General features: G+C 40.8%; 1 protein-coding gene across 1 annotated transcript in view; it reads right to left on the bottom strand.

Moving 5' to 3' along the window:
* Positions 1-4145: 4145 nt before the first annotated feature.
* Positions 4146-24046, bottom strand: part of LOC129101794 (phosphatidylethanolamine-binding protein 4) — a 49674-nt gene continuing 29773 nt past the window's right edge. Inside the window, exons 5-7 of the mRNA XM_054611720.1 lie at positions 11484-11529; positions 10316-10432; positions 4146-4237 (exon numbers count right to left, since the gene is read on the bottom strand). Coding sequence (XP_054467695.1) covers positions 4146-4237; positions 10316-10432; positions 11484-11529 — 255 coding nt within the window. The remainder of the gene's footprint in view (positions 4238-10315; positions 10433-11483; positions 11530-24046) is intronic.

The following is a 24046-nucleotide window of genomic DNA, read 5'->3' on the forward strand; positions in this document are numbered from 1 at the left end:
GGGTCATTCCCTTTACTTCACATCATATTAATAGCCGAGTTACTCTTCTTACTTACAGTGCAGTGAGGGTTTGGTTAGTTTGGGTATGTCCTTTATGTTTTCTGCTGAAGCTGTAACTAAAGAAAACACACAGGCCTTTGCAAAATTCACAGAAAATATTGAATGAAATGTCAGTGCCAGAATATTCAGACCTGAGAAATTAATAGTACCTCAATGAACCAGAAGTGTAAACAGAGTGTGTGGGAGAATTAGTCTGAATCATGGTCTGTGTTCAGGGGCTCACACAAACAGAGCAGCCACTCGATGCTGTGTCTCTGCCACACAAGTCCTCCTCCGGGTGTCTGCATGTGTTTCATGAGCAGCAGTCTACCAGGGGCAGCACAGCCTCCTCTCTGGCTTCTTCCCTGACTTGGGCCTTGGATCCACAAAATAGACAAAAATGATCCTGCTGCACTTAATTCAAACTTTAACACTGTTGTGTTCGCCCAAAGATATATTTTCTATGTTGACCTAATCATCTGCCTTATACTGACTCACTTGGACTTCTCTGTTTAACTTTTTGCTCAGTAGTCCAGGTCAAAGGCACCATCAATGAATAAAGCACTGCCCTGTGTTGGAGCTGTTCACATAGTTAAGAATGAATATTTAAATGTTAAATAGTGAGCTGCCTTCTGAATTGACTTCAGCAACAAATACCACATCTCTGGAGATTGAATGTGTCAACATGTGAATCCAGTCCTTATTTGTTAACCATTGAATAATTAAACAAACCCAGGAATCGATTAGATATATTTGGTTTGGACTACAGTTTAATGTAATGCAGAACGATGCCGTGACCTATGGCCTCATGAATGACACAGTTTAAACATAGAGATTATAATAAGCTTAAAAAAGGCAGTATTTATAGCAGGGTTATTGCATCATATTGGGTTATATTGTCTGTTGTTCCTTTTATTTTGTCCAGCCCATGAAGTTGCACAGGTTGATCAATGTAGTGCAAGAACCATGGAAAAGGTTGTGTAACTGTCATGGTTATGAATGCAAACAAATGAGAGAATCCCCGTAGGTCAGTTTGAGGACTAACTGTGCTATTGTGTGTCTCCTCGAGGAAGTGTTAGTGTGGCTCTGTGGTTGGAGAGTTGGGCCAGCCCAGCTGGAACACCTACCTGTTGCAGGCTTATTTCCTCCACTGTGAGCTGTGAGGCAGGCCTGCAGTGTTTGTCGACAGCGTGCGGCGGTAGATCTCATTGACTGCAGCGTCCAGGCTCCTTTGCATACGGGGATTCCATGGAAGGCAGCACATCTTTTTAAAGCACAGTGGAAAACTGCCCTGGCACTTTGGATATATAGTCAAATTAGTTTTGTTTTTTCCAGGCTTAACGGGGAAGATTACAACTGCTGTTTTTCCTGGCTGTTTGTTAGAGATCTGGAGAGATACAATGTTCCCAGTTATACCAACAGTAACTGAACATGTTTTGTTTTTTTTGCATTAAAATTTTAAAGCAAATGCCTCGTTTGTTATGACGAGCGAGTTAACTGTAATATTGACAGCATAACTTGAGAAGTATTTTCTATTTATCTAGGTTTAGTAATAAGGTTAAATCAGCCGGCATGATAACAAAAATGCCTCATTTCATCAACAGCTTTTTTTAATTTCAGGTGACCAGCATCAAATTTTGAAGTCATAAAGTTTAGAATATTCAAAGTAAAGTAAATTAAAGTAAGACTAACATGCTTTTCACATGACATCATGCTTGACTAAAAAGTGTAATGGTTATACATTTCTGAGTTGCAGATCATCAAAATGTGCAGACGATTTCTGTTGCATTTCATCAACAAATCATCTGTAAAGTTATGTTTCCTCAGTTTCCTATCAAGTCCGGTAGTTTGCATCGTTCAAATTGAACATCATTAAGCTTCTGCCCAATCACTGCCCTGAAGCATTTAAAGGTGCAGTTTTGGACATCTAGCAGTGAGGGTACAGATCTAAATTAAACTATGGCGGCTGACACAAAAATGCAATAGGCCAAAAAGTTTGTTCTTTTCCGTTCTGAGCTACTGTAGAAACATGACGGACTCCGTGAAGAAGACCCGCTCTGTAGGTAGAAATAAACGGCTCATTCTAAGGTAACAAAAACAATATTCTTATTTTAAGCTGATTGTACATTACAAAAAACAAACATTAATTTGATATTCCATTTCTGCCAATAGAAACACATGTGCGAAGTGGTCAGCAGAGCACACTGTTGACATGCATTGGACAGATGTCCCACTCAAATCCATGTTGCCACTGCTAACAACAAGTGATAAACGGCAGGAAGTCTCCAGTGAAATAAATATGCCTTCAGCAGCAGCAGCAAGAAAAGAAGAATGAAAACTCCAGTCGCCATGCATTTCAGATCATGTAGTGCCGGTTAGGCAATTGAATTGATTATACACATTCCTTTTAATTAATGTAAGTTTGAATAAATTAAGAAAATATTAAATGCCTTTCCCTTATTATCAGGGGATGTGAACGGTTGCTTTTTTTCAGATAAGCCAATATACTGTGCACAGTTGAACTACAGCTGTCAGTTTTCTTAATCAGAATATTTCAACTCTCCTGACATTTGGAGTAAAAATAAACACATTCAAGGAAGCCGAGTGGCAAAACCCAGCTGTTTGGGCAGGATATCTCTGAGATATAAAGGAAAAACAAAATGCACAGTGTATTTGGAAGTACAAATCTTGGCATTTCAATGGTGTACTGATGGATTCATGTAGGTGGTTTTTGGAAGAATGCTCTCCCACTTGGCATGCCTCACAATGAGTGTGGAATTATACTACACTTGCCAATTGTTAAAAATGTGATTTCATAAGTCAAATAAGATGAGTAAATCAAGGTCAAGTGCGATATTCCAACTGACGGATACTAACATTTATCAAAAGCAATGGACTGTCTGACTAACTGTGTGCCGATGTGCATTGTTTTGGTTGTTTTGCTTGTGGACGCGGCTGCTTTGACTGCTAAGTCGGGGAAGCAAACAAAGCAGATGCAGGACAATTTGATCAATGATCTCCCAGAGTTCATTGGGAGGGCACATAGGGGTTTACCAAGGCGGGCTTAACCACCAAAGGAACAAAAACCTCCATTACCTACTCCTGCCTAGCCCACTGATGAGACACCAAATTAGGGTCAATGAAACCACCAACTAAAGATTGATCATCAGAACATCAAAGTCCCTCATGTAAATCCAGCCTTTTCCAGACATCTGGGGTATTGATACAAACCCCTCCCAGAGGAGAGTTGCTGGTTAGAAACCAATATTCCTCATGGGGGGTTCTCTGACCCACCCTCTACAAAGACCCGTGAAGTCTGAAAAGTATCTAAGTATCTCCTCGTGAACGGGTTGAAAAGTTTATCCACACCAATCCTCTACAGACCTGCCAGGTAGGCCTCTTATGCAACTGTACAAAGTTCAAGACGGGTTCATTGTCCTAAAGTTACATTCAAGGACACTTCAGTGTAACTGTTAGAGCAGCTTTTACTTTGAAAAAAAAAAAAAAATACAATCAAGGACCTGAAAAGCACCTCAATGTTTCCAATTGAGGTGAGAGTGGTCAATGGAAATATGATAAACAATGACACAAACAGCAAGTTCCCTACACCCATCACACCACAGGCTCTGCAGCCCCTCCCCCCTGCCCTGTCTCTGTAGAGTATTTTGGTTCAAGTTCCACTGCAGCATCCGGCTGTGTTGCGGTCTCGGTTTCACCTCCCACTTCCTTTTTTTTGGCCCTGACGTGTTTCTGTGCCTGAATTAGAATAAACTCTTTCCACAACGAGTTGTGATATCAGGCCGTCTTCCTTCTTTTGCCGACAGTGTTTGGAAACTAATAAGAAATCCCCAGTGAGGTCAAAATCTATCTCCCATATCCTTCGCTTCAGACCACGTGACAGAGATACAGGGCAACATCAAAACCTAACAGCTGGTGTAACACAAAGAGGAAATCTCTTTCTAACTGAACGATAAGATAGAGGCAAAGAGGGGCTGACCTGTTGCAAGCTTTGAAGAAATGATGCTGTTCAATTCACGGAAAGTGTTAAACATCTTATTTATTGTTATTGTACTGACAGACTCTTCATTCAGGCATCTGAGCATCTTTCAGTCTTTGTAGTTTTGGGTGAGGAACTGCAGAGTGGACACAGGCTCCCCCAGATCAAACCTTGTGATGAAGGCCTGAAGATCCCATTTACCTGTGGGAGCAGCAAAAAAACTGTATTAGTATTTACAGATATTTAAATAAAATGTACATAAAACACAGGTTAGTTTTCAGTCTGATACAAAATAGTTTTGCAGATAAATCAAAATAAGTAAGCAGTTAAACCTCACAAATGTATTAGACATGTTTTTTTATCGTACATAAATTTAGTACAGACTGAGAGCAATCTCTGGTGCATCACAAGAGTGTTTCTCATGGCCGCTCGGCCCATGTTTCAGGGATCTGAGGCCTAACTGAGCAGCACATGGCTCTGGGATGTGAGTCACAGAGAACAGCACTGCTGAAAATAAAACATGTTGCTGTAATGATGGAGGTGGGAACGCAAGGACGTATTGGCAAGAAGATATGATTCAATCGCCTGGACCGTTTTTTTTCTTCCCTCCCCTTTTAAACAAACACCAGACGGCCATCCGGCTGGTATGACAATATCACTTCTAAGATTTTGACAACCGCTGATTCCCTGCAGCTTCCCCTCCCTTTACAAAAAAAAGACAAATTCACAATTATGATTCCAAGGCAACAAAACCCTGTGTGCTTAAAACTTGCAAACTTCAACAGATTCTAGAGAGAGCGAGTGTCTGTCTATCTGTCCGTCTGTGTCTTCACATGTTAGACTGTACATACCACAATGCTGTGCTCCACAATCCAAGGAATCACTGACATTATGGTATTTCCGTATGTGGAGTAAATATATTAACAGCTGCTCAAGAATAGGGTAGGAAAGTTAATCTTTTGAAAAGAAAGCCAACTATTTAAAATGGTCCAAATCTGTAGAGAGAATTGTCTCACATTGACGTTGAGTCAGACTCTGCCTGGATAGAAACGTTACTTTTTTTCACCTCTCGTTGCAGCTGCTTTACAGGCCTTTGTTGTAGCTGTTTTCGCCATCAGAGAGACACATTTTGTATCCTGCAGTATCGTGGAGGGGATCTGGGAGAAGAAATACACTTTTCCGCCACCACTAACATCAAGTGCACCTCCAATCAATGCAGAAAAAAATCTGTAGGATTTAGTTACATTTCAGGCAAAAAGTCTTATTCAAGGCCATCATTTTTCCGACTATTTTCGGAAGATATTATTGTATTTAAATCCTATAAAATCGTAAACTACAGTTTCTATTTAGCGCATGAAATTATTAGAGCGTTTGAAACATAAAATTACAGTATTACCAAATCATTACTCAACTATTTTAGGACTCACGCACCTTTCCTGATCCTCACTACATGTATAGCTCATGAGACTGAAACCTCGGTGTGTCCGGGTTTGCCATGAGGTCGGGTCAGGGTCTGAGCTCAGCTGGGGAAGATGATGAATAATAACTGGGAGATGAGCAGATGAGTACCTGAATCTTGCCAGGTCCCCTCTGTGAATGAGGATTGCCTGCAGAAAAGGGCTCCAATAATCAAGCGAGGGCAATGGAGTCAAGTGACCTGCCTGTATGATAGGGCATGGCCCCAGTGGCCCCTCTGGCCTGTGCCTCAGTGGGAGATAATGTACCGCCTCTGCAGATCCCCAAACTCCCCTGCATGTTCAGAACAAGGTCCCTCACCCAATAGAGGCAGCACCTCTAAGGAAAACTGAGGGCTGAGGCAACAAACTTTATACTGAATATAGAGGTGAAGTCCACGAGTCATGTGGCAGATTTGAAATGCATGACAGTCATGCATTAAATGTCAAACTTTCTCTTTCCCTTTTCAGAGGAAGCACCAACCGTATAGTAGTTTTCGGCAACATTTCCTCCAATGGAGAATGTCACACTGAAGATCATTTTATTGTAGAGTAACGATCAGACGGAGAGTCAAAACCAGGCGCCGCTTGTAAGGCTTTACACAGATAATCCTGTCTAAAGCTGTGCAATCATTGGGCGCAATCCAAAGTGAGGCAAATTCACAATATCTGGTGCTATCACGCCGGCTGGGAACCCTGCAAATGCCTAGACTTACAAGTGACCTTAAAATAGGCTGGTGTCTGTCTGTTTGTAGTGCAGAAACGCGTTTCTGCCTCTCCCATCTGCCTGCTCATGGAAAGGACAGATAGTGTGGGACCTGAGGGCGATGTTAAAGTCTTCCTGCCTCCCCTTTTGTTTCCACCTTGCTTCTCCGTCTGGGTATGGCAGGAAGATCAGGACTGCTGTGAGGTGACACAGAACTGCTACATTTAGTGGTGTGGGCGGTGTCCCTGTTAAACCTCTTATAGTGTCTCGAAAATACTCAAAACCAAGTGATCCTGTTCATCGCAGTAGAGTAAGAGGAGCCATATCAGGGTAAGAGCTTAACTGAACATTCATAGTCATAATTATGCTATCCTAATGTCATGAGAGGGAAATTATTTGTGGGCGTCAGAGGTCAGGGGTCAGCCACATAGCAGTGCCTCTGGAGCAGAGATGCGTCTCACTCAGAGATGCTTCAGCGGGGCATATGACTGCTGAGGAAGGACCTGGGTCGACGAACGGTGTCACACTGTTTGGCAAACGCTCTCAGCTCACAGCCGGCTATCAATATAGCAGCCTACCTCGTTACCAAATACTGCCAGCTAACCGAGGACTGCATATTCAATCTTAAAGAGATATATCACATGTTGATTTCTAATTGGTTAGTATTCATCACGTGTCACATAGTAGGGAATAAAACGATAAATGATTAAATGACCGAAGCAATTAATCAATTATCGGAATAGTTGTTGATTCTTTTTTTGTTGATCAACTAATTGATTCAACAACTAACCGTTTCAGCTCCTGCTGCTGCTAATGGTTATTTTCAATACTGGTAATCATTTGGATGATAAATTGTGAGAAAATAGTGAAAATGATCACAATTTCCTAAAGTCAAAGGTCATCAAATTCCATGTTTTATCCGTCCAACAGTCCAAAACAAAATTACTTTCTGTTTACCATCACATATAACAAAAAAAAACAGAAACTGTAACCACAAAATATTGGTCTCTTTTGTAAATGAATGAATCTGATATTTCCCTGCGGCTCGACTAATTGATTAGCTGTTTCAGCTCTTTGATTATTAATTTGATCAGTGAATAATAACATAAAGCTATTCATGGATGATCGAAGTTGAGGAAAAATTAAGAAACTTTTACCTCGACCCAACAAGCATCTGTTTCAAAAAACAACAAACACAACCAGCCAAAATTTGAAACGTCAAAGTGTTCCTTTAAGGCAGCCGACTCCTGGCTGAAGCTCAGGCCTGCTGTAGCAACCAAATCCTGGCTCTCTTGACTCCACGCAGCTCTGATTAATGGTAGAGGCTGTGGGTGGGTGGTAGACATGGATCTGCCCATTACCACACTGCAACATTGCAAATGGCTTCAATTACTGTGGAGTGTGCTGAGCTGGCAGTAGGGGCTCTAGGAGGCAAGATGAGCAACATACACCATCCAGCAGCTAACTGCACTGTGATCCGTTCATTCACACAACATGATCATCGTGTACATCCTCTGCTTTGTAATTACAAACTGTGAAAAAAAAGAGGAGAACTGATAATTTGTTTATTTTTAGCCAATATTTCTGATGTTGTTCTTCTTGTGACCATTGTTTCTGATCAACGTAGAGTTGAGGTCCCATTCAGGAGACAAGGGCCTGGATGTGTGAACAGTGCATGTGCAATGACGGTGTAGGCTGAAACAACACTAGATGGCCTCTCTCAAGGCCTCAGTTTCCCTGCCCGGAAAACGCTAACACTGTTTCCCTTGACAAACTGACTCGGCGGCACTGAACAGTAGCAGGACATATTGAGGGCTTGCCAAGTGGCTGACAAGTATCACAAGGGTCTGTGTGCCCACGCTTGCCCCCCACCCTGGCACAGGGGCAGCCTCCAGTCAGGGACAGCCTTCCTCAACCAGAGTGAAGGGGATTCCCTACGATCACGCCCCTGTGCCTGGTGCCAAGAGCGCAGCCCCCCTGTAGTTCCTTGTGTAACAAACCAGCTGTCTCCATCAGTTCACTGACCCACATTCATAACCTTATCACAGGAGGCACAGCAGACTCCCACAATTCTGCACAACAGCCCCGCTCCACCTCTCATTGTTCTGCCCCTTTACTATTTAAGCGATGGTCAGAGATGAAAAGAAAAAAGACGTCAAATTTGCGATCAAATTGAGTCAATGACTGCGCTACTGGAAGTGGAAAACGATCATTAGGAGTCTCCCACCCACGTCTAAATGCTCTCCCTTTGCAAATCACATCAATTAATGTCATGGGCTATGAAAAATGCTCTCTGTGTCATACCACATGGAGGGAGGACAGACGCTAATAAGTGAACATACTTAACGGAGGAGGTGGGGAGACATGGGATTCCCTCCGTTCCTCTTGTCTGTGCGGGAATACCGTGCTCATGGCCAAGTGAAGGCCATCCATAATACAGCAGGTACACCACTGATTTCAAGCAAACCAATAATAACTGTAAAATGTCATGTTTTTCTATTCATAAACCACAGCTAGGCTTTCATTCTTGATATGTCGCACGGCGTCTATTTCCATAATAACCCTCTTTACAAGGACAGTTATCCTCTCCAGAATTGACCCATCAAAAGAGACATTTGATTATCCAAGAGTGAATTTCTTAATTGAATTATAGACAGAACAGTTTGCCATAGAGAGGATGTGCAACAGCAGGAGTTAAACTCATCCAGTAGATTAAGGATGGGTGGATCCACTCATTTCAATCACTTCATGATGTGGGGGCAACTTCTGTATTGGAGCCGGTTGCAGAAAATCAGTATGCTCCAGTTTATCTTGCACAATAAAATATATTAAAATATTCCAAAAAGCAGGCTATTATTCATGCTTCCATTACTTCAGCTTAACTCGTTCTGACACAGTGAATGCTAGAACAATACCTTCCCAAATCTGAGTTTGGATATGTAAAATACTCCAAAGTACATCTTTGACATTTCTTTTTCCAGAGGTTTCAACATCAAACAGACCTCAGCCTAATGTGCCCTGATTGTTTGCTGACATAGCTGTCAAAACTTCAAACAGTAGAGACTGGCAGCTCCACTCATTCACGGCCACAACGCTTGAAGTCTCCCACCGCCCCGATCTCCCCTCAAATCACTGGCTGTGACCCGAGTAGAACAGACAGACGAGCACGCCCCCCTGTGAAGTACCGACTGTACACCCAAGTGCAGTTGCCCACCTCCAAGAGACTTTTCTTCAGTTGGGAGGAAAAGTCAGGAAACATGAAGTATAAAGAAAACAATAGCTCTGCTTTCTGCCAGACAAACAGTGCCGTCTTTTGAAAGACCAACAGAAAATGATCTGGTGATAACGTCAACAGTAATCAACGTGATAAGTTGAGGTACACAGTTCATGTGTACTGACTAGGCTAACAAGACGAGGTCGGGCAGACTCGTGCAGGTGTGCGTGGGAGCCAACTGTACTTGTCTTCTTGACCCCGCAGGCGTTAAAACTGTAGCGGACTTACGCACTAACCTCATTAACATTTCCCTTGTTAAGTTCAAGTACTTGGAGAAAATGATTTTTCTAAAGCAACTCCAAATGCTTTGATTAAATGCTCATGATTGTTTTTAGAATTATGCGTAATGATATGTCCTGAGAAAACACACCCACAGACCAAAACCTGGGCTTAAAGGTGGTTAGATGGTGTCTGGCTGGAGTGTCTTGGGACATTATATAATAAATCAAATCACTAATACTAGCAGCTTCAGTCTCCTAATATGGAAACATTCAATCCTAAATGAACGATTAAGCCCACTCAAACAAATGATGCAATGTCTAAATCAATCTAATGTAGTAAAACGACAAAACTTCCTACTGTATGTCAGGAACTAGAATCATTAGCTTGCTCAAGCTCCCAAATACCTGCAGTAGCCTATAAAGGTCGGCAAAACACAAAAAACTTGAATGTGGTTCATTTGAGAGGAAATGTTGGGGCCTTGATTTTAAATTCCTTTGTGCAATCTGTCTATTGCTGATTCAACAACTAACTGTTGGCAGTTGTTTTGATCAGTGTTGGTATATGATAGATGATCCTGCAGGGGCCAGAAGTGCTGTGAACTCAAGGTGACGGTGAGTCATTACCGCGGGATGACTTCTCCTGCTCGCTGAGTGACACTGGTGCCTCTGGAAGCTGCTCAAACAACATGAACTGGTAGCGGTGAAAACCAGATTCCTGTGGCGGGGTTGGAGGATGATAGTCTGCGTGGAAAAACAAAGAATCACAATCAGGAGAGCAGAGATTGGTGATATTATATAGCAATATACAGTATACGATTATCACAATGATGCAACTCAAATATAACACTGGGCTTAATCTTTGAAATCCTAATTCTTCATCCTCTGCATTCATCTGGGTTATTTTTCTAGATTACAAAAAACAATGGTAGCTGTAGATCCATAAAATTGTAACCCTTAATTCCTAGCGTTCTTCAGCCACGCTAGGAATGGGTTGTAGGATACAGTTTTCCTTTGGATAAATCCTCTTTAATCAACACTGACACTGAAGGACAGATAACGCATCCCAAATCAGTCAGTCAGGGTTCAAATCTGACTCTCAACACTATTGTTGCTGTTCCACCCATTACACTCCCTCACAAATGCGAATTCAGCCAAAATGAAGTGATTGGACGGGGTTATTGGAGTCCTACAAGAACCACAGATGCCAGATTTTTTTTTTTGTCACATCATTTGATTTCAACAAATAGAATAAAAAACATTTTTCTCAAAGCTACTACAAGCAATTTTCAATTTGTGTTATATTCGGCAGTGGTATTTCTTCCAAACACCACGTTTTACTGCAGCAGGGCCTGACAGTCTGCCCTGCTCACACCCGGCTCGGGTTCTCTTGGCCTCTCTTCCCTCCAGCAGGTCAAGCAATACGGCCTGGAGCCTGAGCTGAAGTTTATAGTGAACCTGCATGATTTCATTTGATTTTTTGGGGAATATGACCCGGTGGCACCAATGACAGGCATTAAGAATAACTCTATGTATAAATATAAAATCTTCTTGCTGATGTCTTGTTAACTCGGGTAGTTCATAAAGAGGCCCCAGTATTAAATTGAGACTGTTACATAAACAGTTAAAAGTTCCTCACAGTAACTTTAAGGCAAAATGCTGAAAGTGATGGTGAAATTAAAACTAATGTTAACCAAACAAAAATAAAGCTTAAACAACACAAATGACTAAGACAAGCTTATATAATTAAAGTAAACCAATATATATTGAATGGTCAACTGAAAATCATACTTACCAGTGAGGGTCTTCCCGTGTACATGTCCTGTCTTCAGTGCATTACCCTGGGAATTCAGACACAGAGCTTGTCAGGCAAAGCATGTGGGACATCAATCAATGATGGATAGAAATGTCAGTTCACTGTTAGGTATAAAAAAACAAACTAAAATAAAACTCAATTTGACAAGAAAAAAGACCATAAAAACATTGAGACGTCGGTGATGATTGGAAAAAGACATTATTTGTCGCTAGTATCTAAAAATAAAAAAAGACAGTTCCCAAGCAAATTAAACCACTGAGATGATTTCCAGGTAGCAATTCCCCATATTATTAATTGTACATTAACTTCCTGTTGCCTAGAAACAGACATCATGTCACCCGATGTGAAGCGCAGATATTTTCATAAGCATTTTCTACTGTATATTTGTCAGGTTAAACTCCCTCATCCCCAGGAAGCACACAGTCAAGTACCGCGCACTGCAAATTGCACACAGGAATGTTTGTTTAATAGACTTGGCTGCTTATTGCAAGAAGGCTGCATCCTTGAGTGGGAGGAAAGGGACTAAATATGTTGTCTGTGAAATGGCCCAAAACCCACTTGAGGTAAGCATGGAAGTCCCCATCGAAAGCATCAAATATCTGGTCTCAGCACCTATTTCTGTCCTCCTTTTCTCCACGCACAGGCTCCCCCCACAGGGTGACGAAGGTACTGTGATACTAGACAGCATGCAAGGACAAAAGACACGCAGGACAGTTTTTTTCCCATCCTTTTGCTTCTCAAATGTATCAAATACAGCTAATAGTGATGTAGAAACCTTAAGCCACATTCTCTTCAGGGATGTGGATTCAAGCAACTCAGATCGTATGATGGTATGTTGTAGTTTTTCCTTGTAAAGTACCATCCTGGGGATTTTGCAAACACATTTTTCACTCAGCAATTATGATCTTTTTTAAATAGGGAATGAAAATATTACACTGTTGAAAAGACCACTTGATCCCCCTTTCTCAGGAATTCAATAAATAACTTCAGTATTAGTGTTTAGTTTATATTCCTGACAAGGAAATGGGAAGATCTTGCTTTCTAGTCATATGTGGAGGTTTAGGAAATTGGACGGATCACAAATGTGGTTTGGAGTTGATCTTGATACATAGTGCCAATTAAATGTTACAACTCTATTGTCTTAAGTACATAGTGTGTCCATAAATCCATTCCAGAATGACTGTGATACAATTTGTAATGAATCATAACTGTATCATTTATATTTGAGTCTTTTAGTTAATAAATGTAGCAGCAGCCAAGCATGAGTCCTTGATTGTACATAATCGTATCTATAATTCTGTAACTGCTGTTTAGCAGGTTTAGCAGTAAGTATAAGAGTGCAGAGCACCAGTGTTTACACAGCCTGGTAAAATTCAGAAGATTAGTTTCAACTGTGAGTATCTTCTTCATCCACTGATCAGTGAGAAAAAAAGCTTTATTTAGAAATAGCAAGAGTCCTGCAGCCTGCAGGATCCAAACCCATTGCCATAGCAACAGGTAGTCAACATTTGAGCATGCAACATTTTCCCACATCTTAACGCTCGCCTCTCGCTCGCTCTCCATGTCACCCTTTGCCCTTTTAATTTAAATACAATGCATAGAGTAAAAACAACAGCAAATGAATGCAAAATATAAATTCAGCCAAACATTAAAAAACATATATTAATACTCACAAGATAGAAACATTTAAAAAGTAATCAGTTTAGTGGTTGTGGAGGTTTAACTACTCTCGAGCAGAGCTGGTATCACAGGAGTTGTGACAGGGCAGGGCAGTGTGAGGTCGCTGACTCCTGGTGTTCACTGGGGAGTGACGGACTTGCTCACACTAATCTAAAGGACATTCTCACATGGTGGGCGGCCTCCCTCAGGGACCCTGCTGTGGGGGCGGGACACAGAGCGTGAAAAGTTCTGACCACTAAATGATTGACAGCCGCTCGCTGTGTTAATTGTGTTTTTTGTATTAAGAAAGGTTCAACTTTAAGTGTGGGTTTTAATATGTGTATAATTCTATTCTTGCAGTATTTTTTATAATTAGAAATCCAAGTGCAAAGTTGAAATGTTAAGTTTCACAAAAACATCTGTGGACCTCAATAAAAAGCAACAACAGCACATCGTTTGAGCGGTTTGAATTTATTGTAGTTTGACTTAATTAAATATATGTAATTCAAACCGATCGTCGTAAATTATTTCTTGTTAACCCCACCCCTGCAAAATCTGGGAATGGTGATGTCATAGATTAATGCTATAACACGATTAGAAGGCTCACACATTGTCTGTTGTACCCACCAATGATCTGGTAAACAAGCTATGGTCTCTCATTTATGTTATTGCAACGACAGTTTTGCTGCATGGACGATGGATGTCGTGGCTGCTTGCACCCCAAAAAAGTTTTTCATAACAGAATCAGAATCAGAATGGTAAATATATTACAGCTTTGTTAGGGGGAATCAAAAGCCACATAGCGCATTGATGAAGGTAATCAATGAAATTTTAGCTAGGATGAAACTCCTAGCTAAAATCATTTAAACTCATCACCCCACACTATGTTAAGCTACCGATTAAAAGAAAAAAAACTGTTTCAACAATTTATACACTAAGGATAACTATCTTAAATGGATACAATGTCTAGTGACAATAGACATTCCAAAAGATTTAACTTGATGAATGTCATAAAAAAAAGATTTATTAAGTCATGGTTCAATAAATATATGTAATACATATATAATAAAGAAGATAACATTATACATCCGTTTCAGAAAGTATCACACATATAAACACTAAATAGTATGACTTTTGCAGTACAGCACACAGGTACTGATCAACCGTAAACAGTTTTATTTTTGGATCATGCGTGCTGGCCTAAAGCTGAGGATAAAAGTTACATTACATAAGGCCGATGTCAGAGAAAACAGTATCTTGGACGATTGTAATGTTATTGTTTGCTCATAACAGAGATGCAGGCATAGCATATAAAGATATAGATCCACTATTCACGGATTGTCTCTGTAAGTAATTTGTTTAATCTGAAGTACTCAAGTGAAAAATGGCAGAATATTAAAAAGTGCATCTTTACCACGAGAGCCCAATAGAGTACTCACGGCTGCTGTGTCAGTGTTTCAACTGTTGGAAATGTGCAAGTTATGTCATTTCAACAGCTGAAAGTTGAAAAACACTAGGAACTGATTCATTATCTATGCAGTTACCAAGGAACCCACTACCAGTGTTTCTACATATTTTCTCATGTAGGCGCTACATTTTAAATTCCTATGAGTCACATAATGTCTTCTAGGTTCAATCATAGAGCTGAATATTTACAACACCGCCTAATGTTGTGATCATATTGGATATTTTGGAATATTCTGCACTATTCTTTGATATTCATTTATTCATATTGATTTAATATTTTTACCAAACACAAATATTTACAAAAGTAGAATGTTTGCTCTTTAAACTCTTATTGTTTGATAGGTATACAAGTTACATACAAACATAAACAGAGTATCATATACCAAGGTCACATTATACAATAATAGGTGTTTTATTCAACTGTTAATTAGAATAACAATTCTACTCTATAACAATTAACAGAGAATAACACAAATTACTTGGTTTGAGTTCATGTGAGAGTTATTCAGTCAAACAAAATGAGACTAGTCTTTTACATCTCATACAAGGGGAATACCCATTCTTGTGGCTGTGATAATGAATCACACACTGAGCAGTGTGGGAGAGGCAGAAACTGACAGTGAAATAAACTGAGAGCATCAAAACGGATGTTAACTATTTTCCATACTTAACAGAATAGAAGAAAAACATACTCATGGAAGCATAAAGGTTTGTCACTATTTAAAGAGGAGAGCTTAGCAATTGATGTAAGAGACTAAGAACCAGTGTGGGAGAGGACTTAAGGCACCTGAAATAGGGGGAGGACCGGACTTGGTTTCAGTTGTTCATTCACCCTTACATATCAAAATTTAAATGTCATAATCCTTCAATACAATCAGCTAAATATTTGCTTTGTTCCTAAACATTAACAAAACTATATTCACTGAAGGTTTCTTCATGTATCTCTGCTCTGTTCAAATGTAGCAGCCATCCACCACTTCAGACGGCAGATCTAACTAACGTTAGTCCAGCTGCGATGTTACCAACATTTCATCGTGCCTCTCCCTGTTGTTCATCGTGGCCCAGCTTGCCTTCATGTTTTACTGACTCTATTTCACACTATGACTCAGACAAAAGCAGAAAGGATCCCGAACAACCTACACGTTATGAGCAATGAATAATTCTGAAAATCTGGAAAAAAGCAATGCACCAGAGCTTTTTTCTGCGGGTCACGTAATAGCCTGACACTCCAACCACCAATATTCAGCACAAACAACTCCTGCTCTCAGTTCCAAATGAAACACACCAGAGGTTTATCCAGACCAACACATTTATCATAATCAACCAGATAAAGGATTTTTTTTGGAGTTTATAGCAGCATTATAAAAACATGCCTTTTGATGGGACAACCTGCACCTCCTTTGGATCGGAGAGTGGCCAGGTATCAGATAGGACTACTTGCTAAACTTTTGAAATCAAGCTTATTATTATACATAAATTGTTAACTCCTCTAGGCCTTAGAGGAGAAAATGAGCAGTGTGTTTGTATAATGTGTCTACATAACTTCCACTGGGAATCCTCTGACAAGAGGTAGGAGTCCGCGAGGAGGTGGTGAGAAGGTGCAGGGGTGCGGTTTCACCAGGAATACCCACTTGTCCAACAACCCTTCTCCTTCTCTGTGTGGGTGAGTGCTTCCCTTTGTCAGTTACTCATGCACCTCGTTGTATATACACCACTTCCCTCCTCCTCCCTTGCACACCCTGTAAACCCACACCTACGACAATCAGCACCCACGTCCTTCTAATGCAGTTCTGAGAGCATCATTCTCCCTTTTACTTGCAGTCAGGCTAACAGACGGGGAGAGAGAGCATGACAGATGGTGTTCACAGCTCTATTTCTGAGGCTGGACTTGTACTGCCACAGCCACCACCCCCCCATCCCCCCACCCCCTCGCCTATTCCACTCAAGCCAAGTGCTTATGACTGCCTCCTTATCTTCGCCTCAGTAATCAGCCCATTCATTTGCAGGGTTATTGTGAATTAAAAGTCTGTGTCTCACAAGGAACCTCAGCGTTTACAGGTTAAACACAGTTTTTTTCTAGTAAGAAAAAATCTCAGAGAATCACATCACTGTTCAACGAGTAGACTCAGTTATCTTGAGGATGAAAAGACATTGAATTTCTGTTCGTAACGACCTAATTTCTATTAGGATTTCCATGTAAATCTGCCACTCGAGAATTTAAAATGAGTGGGTGAAAAGATTTTCTAGTAAAAGGATTGAAAAGAGACCACCTGAGATCACCTTACTTTTGAGTTTTACAAAGTATGCAACAAAAACATAGTATGCATCAATTTACTGACAAAAGATTGATCTACTTATATCACAACTGAGAATACTTAGTTACTCATGATTCCATGTTATTTTCCTCATATGTTATTTGTCATATGAATGCCATCCGCCAGTTTTGTCACAATCATCACGTCTAACATTTCAAGCTGTGCTCCAATTCAGACGCTGGTTCGTCTAAAGCACCAAAAAAACAGTATGAGTTGTCCTAAACAGAAAAAAAGTGATCCCTTTAAATGTATGGTTGTTGTACAGTACGACTGCTATGGATGTTGTGTATGTTTGCAAGTAACGACTTGTGCAGTGAAACTGCAGTTCTGCTATTAAGCAGTTGCTATAGGTAGAATAAGTGTCCACAGTCAGATTATGGTCTATCGGGCCTCCCTAACATTGGCTGACAGTCAGGTTTGACATGAGACATCAAGCTGGAGTAAAATCTATATGGCCCAGTGAGTCTGCACCATTGATGCCAGCTGCAGACAAGCATGCATCCAAATCATGGCTGACAAGGGTCACCAAGGCATCATAAAGTTGAACAAACGGTTCAACTGTGTGGTAAAGACACGTTAAGGATATTGTTAGGAGCCACCTTCCTACCAGCCAGGACCTGGGAGCACTTCAGAGACCACATCTACACGGAGCTCTGTGGTGTAGCATACCACTTGGTGGTCGGTATATGACTTTCACTCATAGAGGCTATCTCTGTGGACTCAACCAGCATTGGTCACAACTTCCTCAAGTTACTGGTCGCTTGCTGATTTTTATTACAAAACGGCCCACAGTTCATCTGTGGGTTCACTAAGGAAAGGGGCATCAAGCCCATTTCTATAGATATATAAGGAGACTGAACCAGGTGCTGATGAATGGCATCAGAGCTCAGCTAACAGATGGCTTCACCTTTTCAACTGCACTGCAAACTCAAGCTACATCATATTCCTCTACCTGTTCCCTTCAAAAGCTGATCTGCAGCCTACGTCGAGCTGGGACCTGCCATATTCTTAAAGATGACACGCAGTGCTACTTGAACTGGGAGTAATGTCAGGCTGTATTTTTAGCAATGCAAACTTTACTTCTTGGTTGAGCAGTTTGTCGATGTGTATGCCAGTTATAGCATGCACAAGGTATGTTTCTTTCATGTTTTGCAAAGTACTGAATTGATGTAGTTGCTCCCCCCACTACCACCTCCCATCAAAATAGGGAGAAAATAATAATATCAATGAATCAAATATAGTTAATTTCCACAGTTAACACATAAAATTATTGATACTTTATTGGTTTGATTCTGATTATCACAGATTTGTTAATGTGATTTTTTAATCATAAAAATAAACAGCTACATTTCCTTAAAAAACAAACAAACTGATAATATTGACCCCTATTAAATCAAACACAACGCAAAAAATATTTTTTTGCTGGAGTCTACGGTCAATGAGCCCGTGTTTTGAAAAAGCCTAATGGGCTTGAGTCTGAGTTGATTGGTTGGTAGAGCAACCTAATGATGATCAGCTGAGCGGGATGGATCAGCCTCAGCAGGACAGGGTGAAAGCCAGTGGGGGAGTCACCCATGATCTGCTTCATTGCATGAAAAAATTAACCCACTTATCAATATCCTGCTGGACTAATGGCTTTAGTAAGGAAACTCATTTGGCTTTGGTAATGAACTGAGTTGGAAACATAAACAGTCCAGTTATTAAGTGACATCAGCCGACACACTGTGATGCACCAAACCTACACTACGCTGGTCGGGCTCATTAGTAGGGAAGCATACTATTACTCAAATCACTGATTTAAGAAACTAGCCACCCAAACTCATTATCACACTCATCTATTCAGTCTAATTTGCATAAATTACAAATCTGCCTCAACAAAGCGGCCGTGCTGGGTTGGTCATCTCATTCTCATAGAGCAGATTGGGCCTAACAGGGCAGAGTGGAGGCCACAGTGAGAGCGTTTTAATAAGATAATTTCCTCCAACCTGGATGCTGCTTCCGAGCCCTTACAAGCTTGTGTAAGTGTGTGTGTGTTAGTGAGTATGGGTGCTGATGAGTCTGTACTTTGGTACTGTTGAGGGAAGCCCAAGCGTGAGTTCCCAAGGTAACAGTCGGTTTGAGTGGGGGCTGGCTGACTCATTTGAAGGGAATCCTGGAACCTGAACACGACTGCCCACTCGCCCCACCCCCAGCTTCATCAGCACAACAAGCAAACAAGGCGCTGACATGTCCCCATGTAGGGCTTCCCACTGACGGGGGTGGCACTGGAAAATCCCAGACTGAGCTTGCCTACAAGTAGCATCAGAAGACACGCACACACAAACACGAGGCCTTGCTGCTCCATGGCTACAAAGAACAGAAAAACAGTGGAGACAGTAAATGAATAGGTTATAATAGACAAATACATCCAGGCAGGTTATGAATTTTGATTAATACATGAGAGGATGGGGGAGATGTAAGGGGGTGGGAGAGTAAGAGGAAGATTAAGCTTATTAATAAAGTCAATGGCATAGAATTAAAACAGTTTTTTTTTTAAGTGTGAACGGTGGCACAAAATAAATGAGTATTGAAAACCTTGTGGGCCCGTACATGGAGGACGAGAAAGAAAAGTGAGATGGAGGTGGAGGATGAAGGAGGAGTAGGTGGACAAGAGAACGAACTCTTTGCCCACACAATTAATCTAATTATTAAGAAATTAAAAGAGATCAACAGGCGTGTAATTGACCACTTAATTAGTTCAAGGTCAGTCTATTCTTTTGACTTTGAAAAGACGGTGCGCTATAGAGCAACAAAACTGCAAAATTTGACCGAAATATCCTGAAATTGCAATGATTAATAGACTAATTAACATGCCATAACTATGCCATGTCTGTGTTTCCACACAGACATGGCATAGTTTTTCAAATGTACAACTGTTTTATGTACCATTACTGCAATATGGTGTTATTCATAGAAAACAAAGGCAACATACCATTTAAAAACTGAATATTAATTCTAAAAACAGTCAAATCTGACCATCGAAAAAAAACTGTAGTCAGTAATCCCTGCTTTTAAGAGCAGCCATTTCACATGCTTCTGTCCGCCGTTCTGTCTGTTGATAACTCTACAGTTCATTCAGTGTCTTTAGTCATTAACAACTGAGAGCTGGTACAAAGGGATTTAAGAGGCAGCATTACTGTTTTGAATCGCTGGATGTTTAATTCTTCTATTATAATTGAGGTAGGAGCGAGACAGAGGTTATGGTAACTGCTGGAAACCTGTCCCACTTCACAGAAAGGTTAATGAACCTTACAAGTCCTATGGGAGATGGAGTATGCTGTTAATTTGACAAACGTGGGAAATAAATGCTTTTATGCTTTTATTGACGGTGACCAATAGCGGCCTTTGCTGAAATGAAAGGTTTTAGTCTTTTGGGTGCTTTGCTATGAGGCAAAACAATAATGTGGAATGCATTTGTTGGAAGAAACTAAGTACATAATTGTTTGAATAGCAATTTCAGGCCAAAAAGCATCTTCATGATTAATTCCTACTTTTAGGGAACATATACTGCACAAAATGTACAGTAACCTAATTCATGTTATGAAACATCTGCCTTTATTCTGAATACATTTGTGGCAATGAGGGATTTAAAAAAGCTGTATTTTAAAATCTACATATTTCCACAATCCATTTTATGCAACGTTGGTCTGGATAGCGTTTTAACAGGGCATCAAGGGTATAATATACTGACAGCTGAAGAGAAACATGTGCAACAGTGTCTGCGCTAACCTGATTGGGCCTGTGGGTTAGAGGGATCCAACGCAAAAGGTGGCGTTGATACACCAGGACAGAGGTTTTAGGCACAGGACCAACTATGTATACAGTATGCATGATTAAGAGATTAAATGGATAATCTCCTTCCTATTCAAAAGCCTGACGGAGGCAGGGATCTGGTTTCACAGAGATAGACTTTCACCATGGCTTAAATCTAACCAACAGTTCAGATAGACGGCCAAGTTCATCAGTTGCTCAGAGCTGTGTCGTTTTCAAAGGTCTTAGGTGAAAACATTTCTCTTTTTTTATCGGTAAAACTTGCTACATTATGACTCTTCTAAATTACAAACATGGAAATCTTTCTGGGAGAGTCAGACAATTGATTTATCAAAGCATCTTCAACAACTCTTTTTCTCGCTGCTATATTAATGCTATGAATATCTTACTTGAGTATTTTCATTTACTGCTACTTTATACTACTACTCCACGAAAAAAGTACAATTTGAATGCAGGGCTTATGATGGGACTATTTTTACATTGTGGTCTTGCTATTGGAATACATATTCCACTCCTGATTTTAGGTAACTCATACTAGCTGATGAGAAAACTCCATAGTTCAGTTGTGTTCAGGTTAGGTGCGATTGTTACAATGGAAACTGGTATCAGACTATTCAAAAAGCAAAACTATGACTGTCCTAACCTTATTGACTAGTCTAAGACTGTCCTTATCTTATAGACCAGTCTAACATATCTTCATGAAACCGGCCTTGGTCTTGTTCCTTTTGATACCCCCTCTCTCTTCTGAGCCAACTCGCTCTCTCCGTCTCTCACTCTTTCTTTCTCCCAGCAATACTATGGGCACTGTTTCCTGTTCCTGTGCGCACAATGTTTGCCAGAGGAACACACAAGAATCTGAGCTCCACAATCCCTCTTAACCTTTGACCTTGGCTTATTGTTACCTGTGAGCAGCACTGTGGATAACATGTTGTACAAGTACTGTACAGCCCTGCAAGCTGTTTGTGTTCTGCAAGTATGGAGGGCAGGGGAGGAGGGAAGGAAGAGAGGGAGCTATTTAATCCCCCCCAAAGGAACTCCCCTCTCAACCCGTATCATGAACTCACAGGCAAATCGCGTTGCTGGAAGGCACACCACACACACACTGCTGTCTTTTTAATTTCATCAGCTGAAAGAAATCTATACAGTGCTTTGGAATCAGACTGAGCTGCGGAGAGAAGTGAACTATACAGCACCCTGGAATGTAAACAGGTTTCTCACCAAGTGTAGCATAAAAATACCACATTGTAACAAACCTCTTGGCTATGATAATGGTCAATAGTACAGATCAGAGGTCTTGGTAGATTTTATGGTTGTTAGTCCTACAGCATATCAATAAGAACAAGTTGAACAAATCCAGAGAACAATTCAGAGGAAATGCAGTAATGGTACACAAATTATTCAAGTGTAACACGGATAAAATGTTGGCTTCTACTGAAAGCACTGTATTGATGGTGGCATTTCGCTTGTCATTATGAAAAGAATTATCTCCTGGGAATATTAGGAACACTGTCATTAAATCCCATGCAGTCAGCTGCTTGGTTAGGAACAGATATGGGCTGTAATCTGCAGAGAATGGACTCATCCCTCGTGCAATTTTTGTAATTGTCAAGTGCTGAAAAATATACAGAAATAATATTATTAAATAATAAATTGAGCACACATCTACATATAATTGCCAAACCTCCATCACTAAGCTTTGGTAACAATGATGGCCGGACTTTTGAGTATTTTATAAAACCATGATAGATTTCACCTGCTCTGTTTCTGGTATGTGAGGGCACTTTATTTTATTATGCAAAATCTGAGATGCCATACCATTTCTAATTATTTGTTCATTACACAATATAGTTCTTTGACCTATACTGCAGTTTTTCTAATTTTGTAGTTTGGTATAACTTTTGGAATTCAAACAATTTCTAATCAGCACGTAGAGTTAGACAGGCCACTATAATATCTGCCAACTTTGCATTCATAGCTGTCACACTTAATTATCATGCCAAAATAATAGAAAATACATTGGCTGCAGGAGGTCTTTTGTGAAGTCTTTGTTTTTGTGTACAATTAACTGGCAAGCATGCTATATACTTAAATAAGGGCTATTTTAGGTGAGCATAATTGTTAGTGAGTTGTTTTTATCAGCATGTCTCACTCCCCTTCACTGCACCCTACCAGGAGACACCCCTAAGAGGAAGCGTTTTCCACAGCCGCGGCCCGAGCAACCCCCCACTAACCCTGACATTTGTTCTTTTACCCGCCCCTCTCTCCCCCCTTCTGGTTTCCATGTCTGCTTTTTCCCCCTGTTCCATGTCTGTCAAAATTGACCAGTTTACAGGGGAACAGGTAGGCAGACTCCGGCAAGCCCCCCACCTGTACCCTGAAACACATGAATTTGCACGCGGGGCTGACTGCCAGAGATCCTGCTTTACTGACTGAAGTGGAGGGTGTGTGTGTGTGTGTGTGTGTGTGTGTGTGTGTGTGTGTGTTGGGGGGGGTGTGTGTATGACAAAGACGACAGCTTGTGTGGGGGAACATTGTCTGCGGCTGCGACTAGAAATCTTTTCAGGAAAAACAGGATTTTATACACAATGGTCGTGGGTGTGAAGAAAGGGGGCACATATTAAAAGAAGCGCCTTTATGTGTGCAGAGCTACTGGTTTTAAACAGCATTTGCATGGAGAAGGTCCAATCTGTTCTTTTTTTTTCTTCCTTCTAGGCTATAGTGTGACAGACTGGATCAAAGGGGACTTTCCAGGTTGTCCTTGTTTTTTTGGAGACTAATCATGATTTACCCAAGACGGTGTGCAGGGAACACATTAATGTAGCACACAGACAGACACACAGAAGGCCTCCTTACTAAAATAAATCTGTAAGTTAATGAATGTATTTCTCCCCAAGAAGGAGACTAAAGTCATGTGGTAAAATCAATAGGAATTTAGTTTTCTTAGAAAAACTATTAAGCAACTTGTGAAAACTATAATTTATGGGTGATAATTCCCTCGCTGGCCCAACAGCATTCACAGCTTCTGATAGGAAACCATAGCAGCTCACGTTCTTCATGCAGTGAAACCTCCTCAATCATCTCACCACGGCAACCACAGCAGGGAGGTCAGTTGTTATAGAGATGGCAAGGCTTGGTAGGGTATCAGCTACAGTATTGTGTGCGTGTGTGTGTGTGTGTGTATATGTGTGTTTGTTATATGTGGACGGGGGATGGAGCTGACAATTGAGCGGAGGATTCTTATGTAATTCTCCCTTTAGGTGGCGGAGAACAGTGAGAGCAGCAGCCCACACT

The sequence above is a fragment of the Anoplopoma fimbria genome, chromosome 13 (assembly GCF_027596085.1).
Source record: "Anoplopoma fimbria isolate UVic2021 breed Golden Eagle Sablefish chromosome 13, Afim_UVic_2022, whole genome shotgun sequence".
Lineage (NCBI taxonomy): Eukaryota > Metazoa > Chordata > Actinopteri > Perciformes > Anoplopomatidae > Anoplopoma > Anoplopoma fimbria.